The sequence below is a fragment of the Coloeus monedula genome (genome assembly GCF_965178545.1).
Source record: "Coloeus monedula genome assembly, chromosome: 4".
Lineage (NCBI taxonomy): Eukaryota > Metazoa > Chordata > Aves > Passeriformes > Corvidae > Coloeus > Coloeus monedula.
This window is the reverse complement of record NC_138784.1, coordinates 5,381,885-5,397,547: the sequence shown is the minus strand read 5'-3', so window position 1 is coordinate 5,397,547 and position 15,663 is coordinate 5,381,885. Positions and strand designations below refer to the sequence as shown.

The 15,663-nt window shown below is 39.1% G+C and overlaps 1 protein-coding gene across 1 annotated transcript in view; it reads right to left on the bottom strand.

Moving 5' to 3' along the window:
• The window catches only part of PIK3C2G (phosphatidylinositol-4-phosphate 3-kinase catalytic subunit type 2 gamma), a gene marked incomplete at both ends in the record, with an annotated part of 181,569 nt that overhangs the window by 150,167 nt on the left and 15,739 nt on the right, over positions 1 to 15,663 (bottom strand). Inside the window, 3 exons of the mRNA XM_082280629.1 lie at positions 4,469 to 4,532; positions 8,212 to 8,282; positions 13,548 to 13,650. Coding sequence (XP_082136755.1) covers positions 4,469 to 4,532; positions 8,212 to 8,282; positions 13,548 to 13,650 — 238 coding nt within the window. The remainder of the gene's footprint in view (positions 1 to 4,468; positions 4,533 to 8,211; positions 8,283 to 13,547; positions 13,651 to 15,663) is intronic.

Below are 15,663 nucleotides of genomic sequence, written 5' to 3'. Positions count from 1 at the left end.
CTGCAACAAATTTGGTATCAAAGACTGATTTTAAGGCAAAACATTGGTTTTTCTGAACTCCAGGAGTGTTGAAGCACTGTAAAGAAACTTCTGAGGGAACGTGAAACCAAGTGATTCACGAGCGTTCTGAGGTTTTGTGCTTCTGTGAATTTATCCTCACTATTGTCTCCTACCCATCTCTGTGAGAGTTGGAAAGCAGCCATGTTCCTCCTAAAAATAGAGACTGTGTGGGAGGCTGCATAATCTGACACCTGTGGACTGAGTACTTCTGCAACTAGTTTTCTGCAAAATTATATATTTAGTGAAAACTACGGAATCTTATTGATGGTAAATTTAGATCTTTAAATATTGCCATATAAAAAAAAAAGAGTTTCTAGATGAATAAGCTCAGAAATACTTTGAGGAATTAAAAAAAGGAAAAAAAAAAAAAAAAAGTGTCCCAGAAGGAAGGAAAACAATCTTTAAATATCAAGTACTCTATGTTCAGGAAAATAAATAAATAAATGAAAATTCATGGGCTTTCTGCATAGTTATATCACTTCATTAAACCTTAAAATACATTCTCTGAACAAGCAGAAGCTCTCCTATAAATATTCTCCATGTTTCTCTACCAATAAATGCTCCTTTTAGTGCACTATAGCATGTCTATGTACCCATAAAACCATTTCTCTAACTCATGCATTTCATGCCTGAAAAATAAAAATTGTACCAAGATGAACTTTCTGTTTTCAGGCCTAACATCCATGACCAGACTGTTAACACCTGTCATTATTACAAATAAATATAAAAATGTATTGAGCTTACTAATTCCACATTAACTACCTCGAGCAGACCTAAAGCAGGAATGAATTACATGAAATATCCCCAAATATTTGGTGGTTCAGATTCTTTTAAATGTAAGTTGCTGGGGTATTTTTTAATAATTGAGGACAGCAACAGCTTTTCATACTACAGGTTCTAGGGAGGAAAAGGATGACTGTGATCTCTTGAGAATTGGAGATCCTCCTTTGGGCTGAAGCTGGTTGACTGCTCAATGGTATGGTTTGTGTGAAACACTGACAAAGCCGAAGCATTATAAATGCTGCTTTACTCTGTGTGTGTGTGTGTGTGTGTATATATGTATATATATATACAGTTTGTACTTAATACTAAATATCATTCCAATTTTGCATTTGTTTTAAATAAATTTTAATTTAGCATCTTTCTTCTTCACAACTGGAGAGGTATTATTAGAAGAAGGAATTTTGGGCCTATAAATACAGTTATGCAGGGTAATTTCTGAGCAGTGCACAAGCAATAGACACACACAAAAGTAACCCCTGAGAAGAGAAACAGCTCTCTGGACGGAGAAAAAAAAAACCAAAACCAAAAACCCAAACCCACCAACAGTTTCTATATTTTTGTGCATACATATAAATGCTATTCCATAAAGAGAATTGGTATCTTGAGGAATGGATCAATTTCTGTTTAATATGCTATTCTATTTCTAGATAAACTATCAAAGTAGTAAATATTTATAGAAGCTACTTTACCATACACTTTGGTTTTATGGTAGCTACTTCTAAGGAGCATATTGCAGATGAAGAGTAAGAACATTAAATGATGTGATACTGAATACTATGCATGATGACTTCTTCCACACTATTTCTCTGCTGGGATATTTTCATGTAAAGTTCTCTTTTTTTCATGTGTAGATGTATGACATTGATTTTTGTCCCAAAGAAGGGAAGACAGAGATTAATTTCCTACAGAAATTTTACATTTTCTGAAATTCCAAAAGAACTACAGTCAACAACTTCCAATTTTTTTCCCCCTCTGCATATTTAAATACAGCAGAATCTTAGAAGGAAATTTTGGTGTTTCAATAATTTATCCAATAAAAAAATGTTATTTCATTCTAGAACTTTTACGCACTGTATAAAAAATTTACAAAGTCCTCTCTACAGTAACAGTACATTTTGAACGGATTTCAAAATGAAGTGCATATAAAGTGGTTATCAGGGCAATCAAAATTGGCTGCTTATTTAACTGCACATATGGTCTGAGAATTACATTTCAAAACTTACATTTCAACCGTAACAGCCCCAATTCTGCCTTTGTGCCAGACATCTGAATTTTTTTTTTAAATTTTTGTTTTATAGAGTCATTATCCAGCTCAAAATTAATTTTCCATTTATTTACCATTATTACTAATTAGATTAATAATGATAGTGGACTTGTCCCATAAGTCAAAAGTACTGGTATCCCCATGTCTATGAATGAATACATTTGGAAACAGGTAGAAAAATGTGCAAAATATTAATATTTTTTTGTTGTTTTTTTTAACTGAGAATCTCAAGGTGTGTCTGGTTAAAACTGAATGCTTAAGGAACTTCCAGATGAGTACTGAACTGAGTGTGCAATTAATTTACATTATGTGAGTAGCTCCCAGTGTCTTAAACTCCAGAATGTGCTGAAGGTGGATTGTGGTGAATCAGAAGAGTAACAAAAATCCCAGTAATGTGAATGGGAATAGCTTGGACAATTGACATAATTACTCCTGTGCAGACTTGGGATAAGGGGCAGTTATAATGACCCCAACTTCAGACCTTCTTCAAGCAATCTAATCAAAAGTTAGAGAAAATAAGTAAACAAGGATTCAAAGACCAAATAAAGGGTTCTCATTTTTTACTTTCTTTACTGCATATTTATGACTATAACTTATTACATTAGAGTTCCATAATTTTTTGGGCCACTAATTGAAGCAAATCACACTTCATTATTCTAGGTTGGAAAAGCTCCATAGACTGAATGAAAACATCCATGATATGACCTACACCATTAACTTGCAATCCTGCTCTTTTAAGCAATTCATATGAACTTTATTGAGTGTCCCTGAGTAGAAAAGACCTTATTAAAAAAAATAAACTACAGAGAAATTTAGCTCTAGACGCACACATATTTGTTGGATGTTATGAATATTTGAAAAATGTACCTCCTTCCCTTTATAAAAAGTTAATGATTTCAAGAAATTGCTTACTCAATGGAAAAATCTTTAGCAAAAACAAATTTAGGAATGCGTCATTATAGGTCTGAGGAATATCTGCACAGTGTCAGTTGCAGAGGGTGGATTGCAAAGTCTCATTAATGTTGAGGTTATGGCTTTTTTTGAATTTAGAATCTTCTTACTTCAGGCCCTAAAATTTCAAGTGAATGTAAATAACTACCCTGGTGGGTCTACTTCAATAAAGAAATATACATGTGCATTTGAGCTTGGGGACCCAACTTTTCCAAATGGTTATGACTGCATCACATTTTATACACTAAACACTTCCCTTTGAGATGTTGCTTACAAAGGAAAATGCAGCGAATACCTGCAGTGTATCAGACCCACAGCTTTACTTTGTAGCCAGGCGCAGTTCAACACCTTCCAAATTTGTGGTTTGCATTTTGAAAAAGCATCAAAGGCTTACACAAAATGTAAAATGTTTGTATGTATCTATATTGGTTTATATAGTTATATATATTATATATATTTGATATATATTTATGTATTCATGTACGTGTCTGTATGTTTATGTGAATTTCTATATATGTGTGTATATGTGCAAACATTTGTGTGTAAATGTATGTTTTCTGGCTATTCAAAGTAGAAATACTAATGGATCAAGAATATCCAGAGGGATTAAAATCTGAACTTAAATGTAGGTGGCAGAGTTCTGAAGCAAAATAATCATTTTATGTTGTAACATATATTTCAAAGAAATCCATAATTTTGCATAATGAGTTGTAACTCTGGAAGGGATACACTGGAATATCTGCATGCTACATCAGTATTCTTTGATTTTACTAAATCTTTTGTTTTCTTTCCAGTTTCAAACACTAGAAAATCAGTTATCATGCCAAGTTGGAAGTCAGATCAAATAAACATGTGGTTTCTTCCAAGGTATGACTTAATTTGTCCTTTAGACATTTGTCCTTAAAACATTGGATACCAGAGAAGATTTCCTAAAAGATTTTTCCTTCCAGCATGTAGCATTCAATTGGCAGCCCACAATGCTTTAAAATAAAGCTCTTGGGAGTTTTGCTGCCTAAACCTAATCCTTCAAACTACCACATCCTTGCATATATATCCTAAATATGTAAACACTAGGCCTGGGGGGTTTGCAAAATCAGGGACAAATTTTGCAGATACATATATGCATTGCACCTCTACCAATTCCAAGCAGTATATTGCCAACCCAAACAAGCCTGGTTTTATTTTCAAGTTCCTTGACACTTAGAAACAGTCACCTTTGATATTTTAAATTTGTAGCACTTTCTTCCTAACCTCAAACCAAGTTTTATTAAGAGAATTTATATCCTTTCAAAGACAGATTAAGCAGTTGTAATTAAAAGTCTTCCTTAATTGCATCTAAGAGATTTATAATTAGATATCTTTCATGTAGAAGTTAATGCTTTTCTGGTATAACAAACTGAGAACAAATACCTCATTTTGCAGCAGATATTCCACTTGACCTCTGTAGTTCATAATAACAGAGACAAGGTTCTGCCTGGAAATCAGAAAAAAAAGGAAACAATGTCAAGTTAATAAGAATTAGATAAAGAGAACAGGTTTGGGCTTTTTGGTTGGGTTGTTTTTTTGTTTTTTTTTTTTTTTTCACATTCTAGACATTTGAAATTATTTGACAGTGATTCTATGTTAGTATAAAATAAAGATAAGTGTGTATGTAAACATCATGCAATTGAGCCTGGATGTCCCTGTTTTGTTGGTAGTCATTTGCCACAAAGAATAGATGCAACAATCTATTTATACATGGGGATACAAGTTTCCCAAGTTCAAGAACTCCAATAAGTGATTTTCTGTATTGAAATTCACTTCCCATTTATTTTACTCTTTACAGTTAAGCAAGTGCTTAAATATTACTTTCAAGAAGGATGGACTCAAGTACATGCTACATTCTTACACTAGACTTGAGAATCTTAAAGGTCTTTTCCAAGATTCCAATCATATGATTTTATGATTCAATGCCTTCTTTCTCAATCACTTCACAGGCTTAAGTTGCCTAGAAGTGGATAAAACATCTGTACAAGATCTGGAAAAATCTCTACGCTGCAAAAGTACAGGCTAATTCACAGGTACAAAAGTGTGTTATCAAACGGGACAGCATTGCTACATAATCCATTCAACTTAATTTGCATGCAGTTCTCAAGTTTACGTGCTCACGCTGTTTCAGCAACTGCCTTTTCCATAGCATTACCTAAGCTGGGAACTTGTTTTACTTCTGCAGACAGCCATACACCACTCCGTGGTTCCATGCCTGTGTCATGCTACAGAAGTTGCCACAAAATTTGTACAGGCAGATTGCTGAGTCTTACCAAAGCTTCGCTAAATTAATTAGGACTACGAAGAGGAGCATACACCTCTCTACACTGAACTCCTCAACTGATGCTTCAGCTGTACATCTCACACTTTTGGAACCACAGGCTCCAAGTACTATCCCCAACAGATAACCAGAATCAGATTTTTGCTTTTAAGAAGCATTTGTGTAATTTTCTGTGTTTCAAGCACTGCAAAATCCTTGCTGTTGTTTATTTATCAGCTGGAACAAAACAAAAAAGGTTCCTGTGAGACCACTGCTAAGGTATATTCCTGTGTCAGCCTCTTTAGGGTCAAATCATCAGGAAAGGATATAGAAACCCTAATTCCCAGTTTTACACCTTGCCTAGCCCACTGATTAGTAAAAGGGACACATTATTACCTCAATTGCCATCAGAGGTAGTTGAGGTTTGCACATGCTTATATGAAAAAGTGGAAATTGCAATTTACATTCTTTATTCATTGTTCATTTTACTCTATCACTTTATCCTTGACTTTTTTTTTTTCTCCTCTTAAATGCCCCACCAATCTTTAAGATTCTCCCTCTTGAGGAGGCTTAGAAGGAATTCCTTCCCACTCTTCCATCCCCATTGCAGTCTGGTAGCTGAAAGTCCCAAAAGTATTCTGATTTTTTCAGAGCTTCAAAGCAAATGAACTATTTACAGAGAAACTGTGTGTGCGTCCTCATGTATCTCAGTTGGGCTAACTAAGCAATCAGAATTAGAATTGCAACTACAGCCCAAAGTACAGGTTTCATGGTACATGATTAGACTTTCATTATCTATATTACACAGCAGAAAAGGAGAAAGAGTCATTGCACTGAAATAACACACAGAATAGAGAAATGTTAGGTGACCTTCCCTGTGGTAATACCACAGTGCATTTCCCTGGAGATGCCAATTATTCACTTCTCCTAAAGGTACTTTTGCCTTTACAGCTTTTTATTTCCAATCTGTGCTAGCTTTATCTAGCCAGGCAGTTTGTATGTGGAGCAGCTGCCTGGAAATTCCTCCTGTAATGCTGTTAAATCACAGCTAATACAAGTTGTCGCTCTGCTTTGACCACGTCTTCAGGCGGAACTTTTTCATAGCCTTACCCAGCTCGAAAATATTTCTGAACATATGAGCTTGCCTTGTTGTCTTTTTCCATACAGGTGAGCAAGCTTATTTAGCATGGTTGGTCTAAATGCAGGTTCCAGAATAATTTCCTAAATTACAATGCTAGTTCAAAAAATTAGCATATTTCCCATCAGTTTATTGTACCGTGGAGAATTTTGGTATAAAGTAGCCATAATTTTCCATAATTAATAGGAAACAAATCCAGCAAGTTGTAACAATGATTGAAATACCTCTACTAATGCTATCCTGAGTCTTTGTCTGCTAGATAACTAATAATACCCATATCTTATCACACAGACATACCTCACCCTTCTGCATCTTTATAGCTGTGTATAAATATGGCAAGCCTAACCAACCCATGAAGACTTAGTACTTCTTTGATGTTAAGGACATTTTTTTAGCTTTTAGCAAGTCAATATGGTACAAGAGTTTTGAAAAGGAAATAAGAAAAGCACAAAGAACTTAAGAGAGTCAGGCTTTGTTGGTCTATATGGGAGGAGGATAACAAGTACATAGCATGTACTTACAGCTTTCACTTTTCAGTCTCCTGGCAGCAGCACCCACTAAGGAGAAATGCTAGATTCCCCTTCTAAAATGCTGTTTATCACCATTCTGCCTCGCTAAGCAGTGCCCAAATGCATACCTGGGCCCAGAGAGTTGTGGTGAATGGAATTGTTGGGAGCTGGTCCCATGTGACTGTCCTCAGGCCTCAGAATTGGGCCCCTCACTACAAGAAAGACATTGAGGTGCTGGAGTGTGTCCAGAGAAGGGAGCAGAGCTGGGGAAGGGTGTGGAGCACAATTCCAGTGAAGTGAGACTGATGGAAATGGAATTGTTTAGCCTGGAGAAAAGGGACCTACAGTAAGTGATCCTGTTCTGCAAACATTCTCTGTGCTCCTAAATTTCATACACTTGTCATCGATAAAATACCCATCTTCTAGTGATCTCTTTATAATGAGGATCAGAATGGCAATTTGGGCCATGCTCCTAGGAAACCAGATGGGTCCTCAGTAAGCACCAGATACCCACCTCAAATGAGCCACTACCTCTGTGTTTTCCTCCATCTGCTAAATGACAGGTGTGTCATTTAAGTTTACTATTGCTGGCAAAGTACTTTATAACACAGTCATGAAAAACATCACAAAAAGTGTCAACAGCTTCTTTATCTAAAGCTGGAATTTATCTAAATGGAATATAATGAAAGGTGAATGAGGAATCTATCCCATTTAGTGTTTGTCCATCGCAGGCTGGCCTTACAATCAGCTTCACTTTGACTGCCAAGTTAAAAGCTCATCATGGTTAGCCTCCATTAAAAACAACAACAACAACAAAAAGAAGAAATAAAAAAGGTTTTAAAATCACTGAACTGTGAAAATATAGTTGTTATGAAGAGTAAACCTATTATTTTTACAGTACTTAATCTCAAAATTCTCTAACAGCAACGTACACATGAAAATTATGACACCTTCAATCATGGGAATCTTTGGGAAATATGAAACCTCTAATAAAAACTTCAGTGATATGAAAAGGAAAGAATTGGGAAAAATTACACAGATCCAAAAACCATTGATTGCAAAGCAATAACTAAGGTCTGAAAATAAAAAGCCTGAAATATCGAACCAATTGTCTTTCTGTTTGGTATCATTCCTGTTCCCAGAACTTTCATTTGTAGCAAGGAGGCTCCCTACAAATATAAACAATTACAAACATAAATACTGCTAAATACCAGCTTACCGAGTCAGTCTCCAGGCACAACTGTCTTGTAACAGCTCGTTCACACAGAACCTTCTTTGGTCATCCTCACACTGTGGGAGAGAGGTGTACAGTGACATACATTATTCTGATAAGAATGTGTATTGGAGAGATTTACATGGTATTTTCCGAAGTCAGCATGTTCTCAATCACGTCCAGGATGTTTTGATCTGAAATTTTATTTGGTGACTATTTTGTGTTACACTGGGTGGTATTACACAGGTACCAGCGGGGGCAAGCGTGTTCAGGAAAACAAGCTAGCTGGACTTAGAAGCAGAACTTTAAATTAGATTCAGTGGGGGAAGAAGATGTGCTTGGATTCAGACAAGGAGAGTGGAGGCAGCAGCATATTCCAGTGCCCTGTCGTCATGGGAGACATGAAGAAGGCAGACAACATGGCCTAGAGCATACATCAATTCTGCTTTGGTTTCACACTGAAGTGGGCCAGAGGGAGAGATGATGCTGATTTAGAGGTGAGCTGTGAGGGAAAACATCACCCTGGACAGCTGAGAGGCTTTGCCTCTTGAGGGACCTGGGTATTTCTTTCACCAGCTTTTGTTGTGCCAGAAAACGAGGTAATTTATTATGGCAGTAGCAACTGGGTGTCCAAGGAAAACATCGGATCTGTACTTGATGAAGAAGGGCCCCTGGAAAACAGGCATGAAGAAAAAGAAGAGGCATTCAGTGCTTGTTTCGCCTCAGTCTTTAATAAATTTTGGGCTCTCCATTCCTCTGAGCTGGAGGAGCAAAGCCACAGCAACAGCGACCTTCCGTTTGTGGACAATGGAATTGTAAGGGATCAGCTGCAGCAGCTGAAAGTTCTTAAGTCCACAGGGCCTTGGTGGAGTTCATCCCAGAGCACTAAAGGAAGGGAAAGTAGAAGGGAAGAAGGGAAGAAGAGAAGAGAAAAGAACACAGTTCATTTGCCAGGGATCTAGAGCAATCATCTAGTGCAACTGCTGGATTATGACATCACCAATTAGGGATCCAATCTGACGATGGATTCACCTAGCAATGGGTTATAATGCCACAGAAGACCCAGCATTCTGTGCCAGCTGGATCAGCCCAGGATTTTTCCCAGCCCTAGCATATCTAGACAGTGTGAGCACCCAGGAGGTGCACTCTCAGCAACAGAGGGGGACTGGAAGGGAAAACTTTCCCCTGGGCAGCTGGGAGGCTTTCCTTCTTGGAGGACGTGGGCATTTCCACCACTCCCCCCCAGGGCAGCCTCTGTTGCTTTGCCTGTGTGACAGCTGGTGCTGCAGCGCTGGTGAGAGGGAGGGGCTCAACATCCTGAGCAAGCCCCTCCTGCCAGACAAGCTCCAGCACTTTGCCCATCTCTCTTGGCAGGACATGGCATCCACTGCCAAAGAAGACACGGGGCAGAGCAGCTCTGCTGCAAGCGATGGCAGCCGGAGCCAGCCCCCCCAGGCAGGACTGCCGGAGGCAGCAGACGACTCCCAGTGCCCCATCTGCCTGGCACCCACGAAGAGGCCGGCCTACGTGACCTACTGCATGCACAAGTTCTGCCTCAGGTGCATCCTGCAGTGGGCCAGGGCCAGGCACAGCTGCCCCGTGTGCAGGCAGCCCATGGAGCGGCTGCTGCACTCCGGGCGAGGGGACAGCGACTACAAGGAGTGCGCCATGGGCCCGTCCGCCCGCCGGCAGAGGAGGGTGGCCACGGAGAGGGGCTTGCAGCCAGTCAGCGCAGCGATGCTACGGATGATGCAGGCAGTGCATGACCACCAGCACTTGGCTGGCAGGAGCAGGCCCATGGACACCGAGAATGCCCAGACGCAGGAAGCGGCTCCAGGGCCCTCCACCGCCCTTTCCCAGCAGGGTCCCGCGGCCTCACACGAGATGACCCCACTGAGAGAAGGTGAGCGTCCGGCTGGCCCTGCTGCTCCTCTGGAACTACAAAATGGCACCGAATGACTTTGGCTTCTCAGCATCCCCTCTTCTCCTGCACCCAATAAACTGCATGGTTCTTTCCAGGATGTGTGTTTCATGACCAAAGAATGTTCCTAAAGTCCACAAGGCCTCAGTGGGATTCATTCCAGAGCACTAAAGGAGCTAGCGGATCTTACGGCTGGATCCCCTCAGTCCTCTACCAAAGGTCTTGGCAGCCTGAGGAGGTCCCAGCTGACTGGAAGCTAGTCAATGTCATCCCAATTTACAGGAAGGGCACAAGAAAATGGAACGGGATGCAATGAAATGGGATGCAATGGAATGGGATGCAATGGAATGGGATGCAACAGAGGGGAGAGAGTTTAGTTCAGCTGGTGGGGACCTACAATTTTCATGTAGTCCAACTACCTCACGTCTTGAGGGCTGACCAGGAATGAAAAGCCCATTATGAAGGACAGTGTTCAAATGCCTCTTCCTAAGGGACTGATAGACATGAGGCATCAGCCACCTTTCTGAGAACACATTTGTGGTGTTTGATCACCCAGCCTGTAAAGAATCACGTATGTGTGATTGATAGGATCCAAAGGGGATTTGATGGACTACAGCAACAGGTGGGTGTACGTGAATCATTTAGTATCTTGATTACATATGGTTGATTATTATACACAAGACTTGTCAAGATATTCATGTTTCTATTACATTATTTAAACTAAAAACTCAGTAGAGACTTCTATAATGAAACATAACCCACATTTCAAAATTTCAAAGGATCATTTAGATCAGAGGTGAAATTCTCTCCAAGAGCATATTATTTCACAAAAATAAACAGTAGCTGTATATGTGCATAAGTATCTGAGATAGCTGAAGAATCTTAAAAATCCCAAAGTTTCTGCCTATTTTGGTTTTTAAAAGCGTAATTTTTGCAGCTTTTTATACAAATTCTGAGGGAAGGAAATTTTTTTTTCCCTAACTCTAAGTCTGTGACTTTCCAATGCATTTTTCCAATGCAACATGTTTTAGGTAACAGCACCAACAAAATTAACTGTGAGCTCAGTGTAGGCTACATCACATCCTTGAATCGAGTGACTTGAGCAGGTTTCAGTACACCTAAAGAAATGTATAGAACCAGGTCCAGAGTGGAAGAAGCACTGCAGCTTTCAAGGCACTGCATCTGTCTTCTCCGTTAGGTTTTTTTCTGCTCCTGATAGACTCCTGCCTGTGAGCAGAACCTCTCCATCCTGTACCAGTGCCCTGCCCTGGAGCTGGGGGAAAACTCTGTGTCTGTGACTTATTCCACCTCAAGGGCTGCTCGTGCTCTTTGCTATTATTAGTAACATGAAGTAACTTCATGGCCTCAAGCTTTCAGAGCCATGTCTGTCACTGTAAAGGGGTGATCAATAATTCACTTGAGGAGACTTTAAAATGTCACCCTTCCTGCTTAAACCCTATTGTAGGATCCACAAATTCTTTGAGATGCTGAATGTTTTCTAATGGCCTAAACACTGCTAATTTGTCTTCCAAACTTGTTAGTTACCTGCCTGGAAGCCATTATTGTTTATTGTAATTGTGCTAGTTGGTAATTATAACCATTTCCAAAACCTGAAGCATGAGGGATGATCTGTGTCTGCTCCTGACCTCCACAGTGCACTGGAGGATGTTAAACCTTGTTTAAACAGGTCAAACTGCAACAGAGTTGAAGGAGACTTTGAACATATTAATAGAAATACAGCATTTTACAGTAGCAAAATTTCGAGGACTTAAATACAGGAAAAGGCTCCCTTCTATTTGGAGAACTACACAATCCCTCTACAAAGTCACAAATATTTAAATAATGGCAAAGTCTCCACCTTCTCATCGTGATGGGCCACTGACTTCTCTCGTCTGTGATTATGCTCACAATGTTATAACTCATTATGTCTGGCAAAACATTAACACTAATATATATGAAAATAAAAAAAGTTTCTGAACTCTCAAAAAATATCACTTCTTTAGCTCAAAAGTTCTTTTCTGGAAGCAAGTGAGGCTCTTTTTAGAAACCTGTAATTATTTGCTGCCTCTCCACTACAAAGATTAATGCTTTCCTGAGATGATCAGAATGTGGGGACACCTGAAACTCTGAAAAAAATGGATTTCTTGGATAGGCAGAGCATTCCCTGAAATTTCAAGGACTGCTAAGGCTGATAAATCTCGTGTCTCAAAAACCAAAATCTAATTAAAGGTCACCCACTAGCTGAAAGAACTGTGATTCCATGTAAAGCCCCTGGCCAAATTTCTTGCCTGTAACTGCTCAGCTGAAGAAAATTTCCTGCTCTGAATACTTCATAACAGAATTCCAGCTTCCCACAAAAGGAAAGAAAGCAAGAATTCACCTTAATTTTTTTTTTCTTTTACAAAGGAATTGTGAACATTTAGTTATTAGCCAAAGTTCAAAAGCTGTCTGGTAGAAAAAAAAAAATAAGAGTTGCTCATTACTTATAAATATCCACTTATATTGGTTATTAAACATAAACTTGCATGTACAACCAGATATTTTTAACTATGAAACCTGAATTCAGCAGTGTTATGTATGGTAAGCACAAGTCATGAAGGCAGCCTCCAGATGCCTTTGGTGTAGAGTTGGGCTTCCTTGGCACAGAAACAACCTTTGAAGGTTCCTAAGAGACTCCTAAACGTATCACAGTTTTGAAGATCTGTAGTAGTAGATGCTGACCTAGAGAAGGTAAATGACTTTTTAAATCGATAAACTGGTTAAAATGTTAAATAGCTACATCTATCTGTATCTAAATATTTGATATTTATTTATTTGTTTGTTTGTTTATATGACCTCATTGTCGTCCTTTTTTAATGGTCCAGGTAAGATGCTGTAGAGAACTTGATGTTTCATTTGTGTTTTCCTTCAGACAAAACAGATACGGAAAGAAAGCCCCTACCCTTTTTTGCTAGACATCTGTCATCTGACCCATACACTGGCAGACTCAGGCTATTATCAGAAAGCAGGTATTTGGTACTGTCTGTGAACAGACAATACACTGCCAGTGAACACTGCCCAGAACAGAGCTTCTGCTGGACTGCAAACTTTGGGCTGGAAGCAAATCAAAAGTAAGGATTCTCTGATGACTTGAAATAAAACAGGATTAAATTCTGACAAAACTGATTTTTTTCTGGAGGAGTAACCCTTGGTCTTTTTCAGTAGTTTGTTCTCTACAGTTACTTACTAGATGTAAGTGCAGGAGCAAAGCACAAATGCTCCCCAGGACATTCCAGCTGCAGCACAGCAATAATGTATGCATCCTCAGGAAAGCAAATAATCTCTCTTTGATTATTACTGGAGGTTGCTATGTAAACGGATTGATGGAATTTCTTTCCTTCAGGGATGCTGCAGGAAAGAGGAAGAACAAAAGGCTACTTACTGTTCGAGCCAAACCTGGCTTCAAATTCCCAGTGTGGTGTAGTCGAAGCTGAATGCAGGTGGTTGCCTTGCGAAGACTCTCATGGCTTCCCAAAGTACAATTGCTGCAGTTTGGGGGGAAAAACCAAATAAATGGTTATCTCTGCTTGCCAATTCCTTCTTTTCTCCTTGCTGCCTCTCCTAAAAGCACCAGTAGACTCAATTCTAAGTGGAAAGAAAAAGACTGAATAATACAAAACCAGCTCTTGGCACCTACTTCTGTGGAAATTGATGGGGTTGGTTCTGGCATGTTTCCCAGTAAAACAAATCTCAATTGCTCAGTTGTATCATTGACCATTAAGTTGTGACAGAACAACGAGGACACAGAGAAAGAATATCCTTAACCAACTGCATGTGGCTTCCAAACCTTGAGATTATTTATGCATATTCTTCAAACCCAAGCTAGTGCTGTATCCTGGCTATGAATGCACCACTGCAGAATGACTTGTAGTGTCTGATACCCAACTCAAAAATCAAATATTAGCTGTAGGTCTGAAAATCACATACATCAAGACAGGTGACCCTTGATTCTCAAAGAAGTCAAAGTTCTGTGCAGCTCACACAGAGGTGGTAAAAGCAGAGTTCATCTTTTTCTTTCTCAAATATTATGCCAGCTAAGATCAGACTCACTCAGCTGGAGTGGTTCCTACAAACTAGGCTGCTGGTCAAGGATGATCCAACAGCCCACGGCAGGGGAATTCCTTAATTTTATTTGCCTTTTTCCATTTACCACTCTAGGCAACTTTTTCTAGATTATAACACAGCCTTGGTTTGTCACTCTTGAGATTATCTGGAGCAAAAATAATTTCATTTTTTCCTCCTTCACATCTTGTTTTAAACAGGTGAAATAATTCAAAAATTATTTCAGAGTTGAGGCAAACATCTTTTTACATTTGAAAAATTCCTTTGGGATTAATGGATAGGAAAAACAACAACGATTTTTACAAAGGTAAATTCATCACCAAAACAAGTTAGTATGCATCATCAGTTACAACTTTGGTCTGTGTTCAATTAGATTCAGGAGGCTTTGTGGAGCCTTCAGCCATAGAAGCACAAAAAGGGATATTCCATATTTATACAGTTTTACAGCATGGCCAAGTTCTTTCAGAACTCCGTGGGCCATGAAGGAAAGATGGGTTTTTTTTTTTGGTTCGTCAAGGGTCATGGAAAAACTCAGAATTTAAATGTAAACTGCATTTCTACCTAAAATGGTTTTTGATGGAATGTCTGAATAAAAATGGATGGATTTAGTTGAAAAAAAACCCAACAAACAAACCAAAACAAAACCAAAATGCTCACCTCTGAATAAATCATGGAAAGCGTGACTTAGATGAGACTCATCTCACATGGCAGCAGAAGTCTTCAGCATAAATGTATGGATAATCTTAAATGTAACTGCCATTCAGCACAATTACAGGGAATTTATACATCTTGTAAATGTCCTGCACCCACACTATGTTGCAACTAAGTAAAACACAGACTTTCCATTGAGGTTACAAAAGCTGTAAATGTGTATCTAGGATTCTTTTTTTTTTAAATAAACATATTAAACATCACAAGGGACAAACTCATTTCCATCTGACAAAAATACCTAAAGCAAGGATCACCTCTGATTGCACCTCCATAAATTTGTAAAATTTCTTGATTTCAAGAGCATAAAGTACAGATGTAGGAATGGCAGAAGTGAACACCAACACAGTGAAATACCTGTACTGGTGAAAAGCATATCACTGTTATAGCTAAACCCTTCTCAAATCCCTTTTCAAAGCAAAAGCCCAAGTGACCAATTCCCAGTTCCTGGGACTGTACCAACGCAACTCTTCTGTTGCTCCTCAGCTCATCTCTGTGTTCTGCCTGCCCATGGCTTTCCTGAAAGTTCTTCCTCTCCTCATGTCACCTAACCATGTCTGCCTCATGACTGTAATGACGAACTGCACCATGATCTTTATATCCTTTGGCTGAGGAATACATTTAGTGCAGTGCAAGCTGCAGATGGTGCTCCGGGTGGAGGGAAAGGGCAGCAGTCCAGGCAAGCGGCCATGAACTGGCACAGACTCTTTTCACAACAAAGGGAGTGT